This window comes from Engraulis encrasicolus, chromosome 6 (genome assembly GCF_034702125.1).
Source record: "Engraulis encrasicolus isolate BLACKSEA-1 chromosome 6, IST_EnEncr_1.0, whole genome shotgun sequence".
In the NCBI taxonomy this organism is placed as follows: Eukaryota; Metazoa; Chordata; class Actinopteri; order Clupeiformes; family Engraulidae; genus Engraulis; species Engraulis encrasicolus.
The window spans coordinates 197501-202500 of record NC_085862.1 but is presented as its reverse complement, the minus strand read 5'-3'; the positions used below and the strand labels follow the sequence as shown (position 1 = coordinate 202500).

General features: G+C 49.8%; 1 protein-coding gene across 1 annotated transcript in view; it reads left to right on the top strand.

Annotated features, from left to right (window-relative positions):
• Positions 1-5000, top strand: part of si:ch211-221n20.8 (uncharacterized protein LOC100034409 homolog) — a 59261-nt gene that overhangs the window by 12700 nt on the left and 41561 nt on the right. The window contains exon 8 of the mRNA XM_063200339.1: positions 1754-1876. Coding sequence (XP_063056409.1) covers positions 1754-1876 — 123 coding nt within the window. The remainder of the gene's footprint in view (positions 1-1753; positions 1877-5000) is intronic.

Here is a 5000-nt window from a genome sequence, read left to right as displayed (position 1 = left end):
CTGGTGTGTGTCGCTTGCTTTAACCCTCTTGTGTGTGTGTGTGTGTGTGTGTGTGTGTGTGTGTGTGTGTGTGTGTGTGTGTGTGTGTGTGTGTGCGTGTGTGTGTGTCCGGTGGCTGCTGGTGTGTGTCGCTTTAACCCTCTTGCTTTGGGCTGCTGCTCATGTGTGTATCTCAGGAGGCTTCTGCCAAGGATACAAAATATGCACAGGTAACATATACTACACTACACTACACTACACTACACTACACTACACTTTACTACACTACACTACACTACAATACACTGTATTATACAAAATATGTACAGGTAACACTACTATACGCCACTACAATACACTATACTACACTATACTACACTATACTACACTACACTACACTACACTATACTACACTACACTACACTACACTACACTACACTATACTACACTACACTACACTACACTATACTATACTATACTATACTATACTATACTACACTACACTACACTACACTATACTATACTATACTACACTACACTACACTATACTATACTATACTATACTATACTATACTATACTATACTATACTATACTGTATTATATGCAGAGGTAACCACTACTACACTACACTACACTACTTTAGTCTATACTACACTACACTATTCTACACCACACTGCACTACACTACGCTATTCTATACTACACTGTATACTACACCACACTACTCTACAATACATTACACTACACTGTACTGTACTATACTATTCTACACTACACTATAGTACACTATACTACACTACACTACACTTCATTACACTACACTACACTACACTACACTACATCACATTACACTACACTACACTACACTACACTACGCTACGCTACACTACACTACACTACACTGCACTGCACTACATTACACTACACTACACTACACTACACTACACTACACTACACTACACTACACTGCACTACACTACACTACACTACACTACACTACACTACATTACACTACACTACACTACACTATCATACACTATACTACACTACAATACACTACACTACACTACATTACACTACACTACACTACACTACACTACACTACACTACACTACACTATACTACACTACACTACACTGCACTACACTACACTACACTACACTACACTACACTACACTACACTACACTACACTACACTGCACTACACTACACTACACTACACTACACTACACTACACTACACTACACTATACTACACTACACTACACTACACTACACTACACTACACTATACTACACTATACTACACTACTCTGTATTATACAAAATATGCACAGGTAACCACTACTATGCTCCACTGGCCTTGTTTACTTGATTCCTTGAAGCTTCAAATGACGTCTTCTCACCTCTCTCCCCTCTGCAGGTGTGGATGAGTGTGTGTGTGTGTGTGTGTGTGTGGATGTGTGTGTGTGTGTGTGTGTGTGTGGATGAGTGTGTGTGTGTGTCTGCAGGTGTGGATGAGTGTGTGTGTGTGTGTGTGTGTGTGTGTGTGTGTCTGCAGGTGTGGATGAGTGTGTGTCCAGGTCTACAGTAACTCTCCTCTGTCTGTGTGTGTGTGTGTGTGTGTGTGTGTGTGTGTGTGTGTGTGTGTGTGTCTCCAGGTGTGGATGAGTGTGTGTGTGTGTGTGTGTGTGTGTGTCCAGGTCTACAGTAACTCTCCTCTGTGTGTGTGTGTGTGTGTGTGTGTGTGTGTGTGTGTGTGTGTGTGTCTCCAGACGTGGATGAGTGTGTGGAGCGTCCGGGTGTGTGTGCCGGCGCCGGTGTGTGTCAGAACACTCTGGGGAGCTACAAGTGTGTGTGTCAGCCGGGATACAGAGGCAACGGCACACACTGTGAAGGTACACACACACACACACACACACACACACACACACACACACACACACACACACACACACACACACACACACACACACTCACACACTCACACACACACACACACTCTCACACACACACACACACACACACACACACACTAATGGCTGCGAATTGGTTTCATATCAATCCTTCTGCTTTGTGACCAAATCAGTTTCTTCCACTCACCTCATTAGCTGTTAAGTGCTGTGTCAGCTCATTAGCTGTTACAGGTTGCTGTGCCCCCCCCCCCCCCTCAGGTTGCTGTGCCCCCCCCCCCCCTCAGGTTGCTGTGCCCCCCCCCCACTCAGGTTGCTGTGCCCCCCCCCCACTCAGCGCATTAGCTGTTACAGGTTGCTGTGCCCCCCCCCCACTCAGCTCATTAGCTGGCTACAGGTTGCTGTGCCCCCCCCCCCCCCCCCCTCAGGTTGCTGTGCCCCCCCCCCCCTCAGGTTGCTGTGCCCCCCCCCCACTCAGGTTGCTGTGCCCCCCCCCACTCAGCTCATTAGCTGGCTACAGGTTGCTGTGCCCCCCCCCCCCCCCCCTCAGGTTGCTGTGCCCCCCCCCCCCTCAGGTTGCTGTGCCCCCCCCCCACTCAGGTTGCTGTGCCCCCCCCCCACTCAGGTCATTAGCTGTCTACAGGTTGCTGTGCCCCCCCCCCCCCCCCCCCCCCCACTCAGCTCATTAGCTGGCTACAGGTTGCTGTGCCCCCCCCCACCCCACACTCAGGTTGCTGTGCCCCCCCCCCCCTCAGGTTGCTGTGCCCCCCCCCCCACTCAGGTTGCTGTGCCCCCCCCCCACTCAGGTCATTAGCTGTCTACAGGTTGCTGTGCCCCCCCCCCCCCCCCCACTCAGCTCATTAGCTGGCTACAGGTTGCTGTGCCCCCCCCCCCCCTCAGGTTGCTGTGCCCCCCCCCCCCCTCAGGTTGCTGTGCCCCCCCCCCCACTCACCTCATTAGCTGGCTACAGGTTGCTGTGCCCCCCCCCCACTCAGGTTGCTGTGCCCCCCCCCCCACTCACCTCATTAGCGGTTACAGGTTGCTGTGCCCCCCCCCCACCCCCCACCTTAGCTGTCTACAGGTTGCTGTGCCCCCCCCCCCTCACCTCATTAGCTGGCTACAGGTTGCTGTGCCCCCCCCCTCAGGTTGCTGTGCCCCCCCCCCCACTCAGGTTGCTGTGCCCCCCCCCCACTCAGGTTGCTGTGCCCCCCCCCCACTCAGCTCATTAGCTGGCTACAGGTTGCTGTGCCCCCCCCCCCTCAGGTTGCTGTGCCCCCCCCCCCCCCCCCTCAGGTTGCTGTGCCCCCCCCCCCACTCAGGTCATTAGCTGTCTACAGGTTGCTGTGCCCCCCCCCCCCCCCCACTCAGCTCATTAGCTGGCTACAGGTTGCTGTGCCCCCCCCCCCCCCCCTCAGGTTGCTGTGCCCCCCCCCCCCCTCAGGTTGCTGTGCCCCCCCCCCCCCCCCCTCAGGTTGCTGTGCCCCCCCCCCCCTCAGGTTGCTGTGCCCCCCCCCCACTCAGGTTGCTGTGCCCCCCCCCACTCACCTCATTAGCTGTTACAGGTTGCTGTGCCCCCCCCCCACTCACCTCATTAGCTGTTACAGGTTGCTGTGCCCCCCCCCCACCCCCCCCCCCACTCACCTCATTAGCTGTTACAGTAAGAAAGTTCCCCAAAGCAGCGTCACCATCAGGGTTGCCAGATGAGGCTGATGATTTCCAGCCCAAAACAATGCTCAAAACCCGCCTAGAGGCGCAAAACCCCGCCAAATCCTATTGATTTCTATGACAAAAATTGGTCAGGTTTTTCTGCTACATGCCATTTTTACCCGCACACACACGGCCATCCTAAGCAGCCCAATTGGGCAACCCTGGTCACTATGGGACCCAACAGCATTTATTTGTAGAGTGTAGAGTAGAGTAGAGTAGAGTAGAGTAGAGTAGAGTAGAGTAGAGTAGAGTAGTGTAGAGTAGAGTAGAGTACAGTAGAGTGCAGTAGAGCAGAGTAGAGTGTAGAGTAGAGTAGTGTAGAGTAGAGTAGAATATAGTAGAGTAGAGTAGAGTAGAGTAGAGTAGAGTAGAGTAGAGTATAGAGTAGAGTGTAGAGTAGTATAGAGTAGAGTAGAGTAGAGAGTAGAGTAGAGTAGAGCAGAGTATAGTAGAGTAGTGTAGTACAGTAGAGTAGAGTAGAGTAGAGTACAGTAGAGTAGAGTAGAGTAGAGTAGTAGGGTAGAGTAGTGTAGAGTAGAGTAGAGTAGAGTAGTGTAGTGTAGAGTAGAATAGAGTAGAGTAGAGTACAGTAGAGTAGAGTAGAGTAGTGTAAAGTAGAGTAGAGTAGAGTATAGTAGAGTAGAGTAGAGTAGAGTAGAGTAGAGTATAGTAGAGTAGTGTAGAGTAGAGTAGAGAGTAGAGTAGAGTAGAGTAGAGTAGAGTAGAGTAGAGTAGAGAGTAGAGTAGAGTAGAGTAGTGTAGTGTAGTGTAGTGTAGAGAGTAGTGTAGAGTAGAGTAGAGTAGAGTAGAGTAGAGTAGAGTAGAGAGTAGAGTAGAGTAGAGTAGAGTAGAGTAGAGTAGAGTAGAGTAGAGAAAATTCGGAAAAGACAATTAAAATATACCCTAACAGCAAACCGTGGGTAACAGCATCACTGAAGACCTTGCTTTACAAGAAAAAATGTGCATTTAGAGAAGGAAATACTGTCGAACTTAAAAAACTGAATAAAGAGGTGAAATCCGAAATATGGAGGGCAAAACGGGATTATAAGGACAAGCTTGAAGGGGAGTTGGGTAAAAATAATTTAGGGTCTGCTTGGAATAGTATGAAGACCATAACTGGGACTAAAGAAAAAAGTGACTCTAAAGTGGTGTTGGATGGTTTTAACTGTGATAAACTGCTTGCACAGGAACTAAATTCATTTTACTTGAGGTTTGATTCACCAATGTTTAACGACACCATCCTAGAATTGAAACACCATCTTACTGACAGTGTCCTCCCACCTTTCAACATTCATTCTGTGATGAAGGCCTTCAAGCACACTAACCCCAAGAAGAGTCCTGGGTCAGATAACATAGGGGGTAGATTGCTCATGTCATGTGCTGAGCAGCTTGCACCAATATT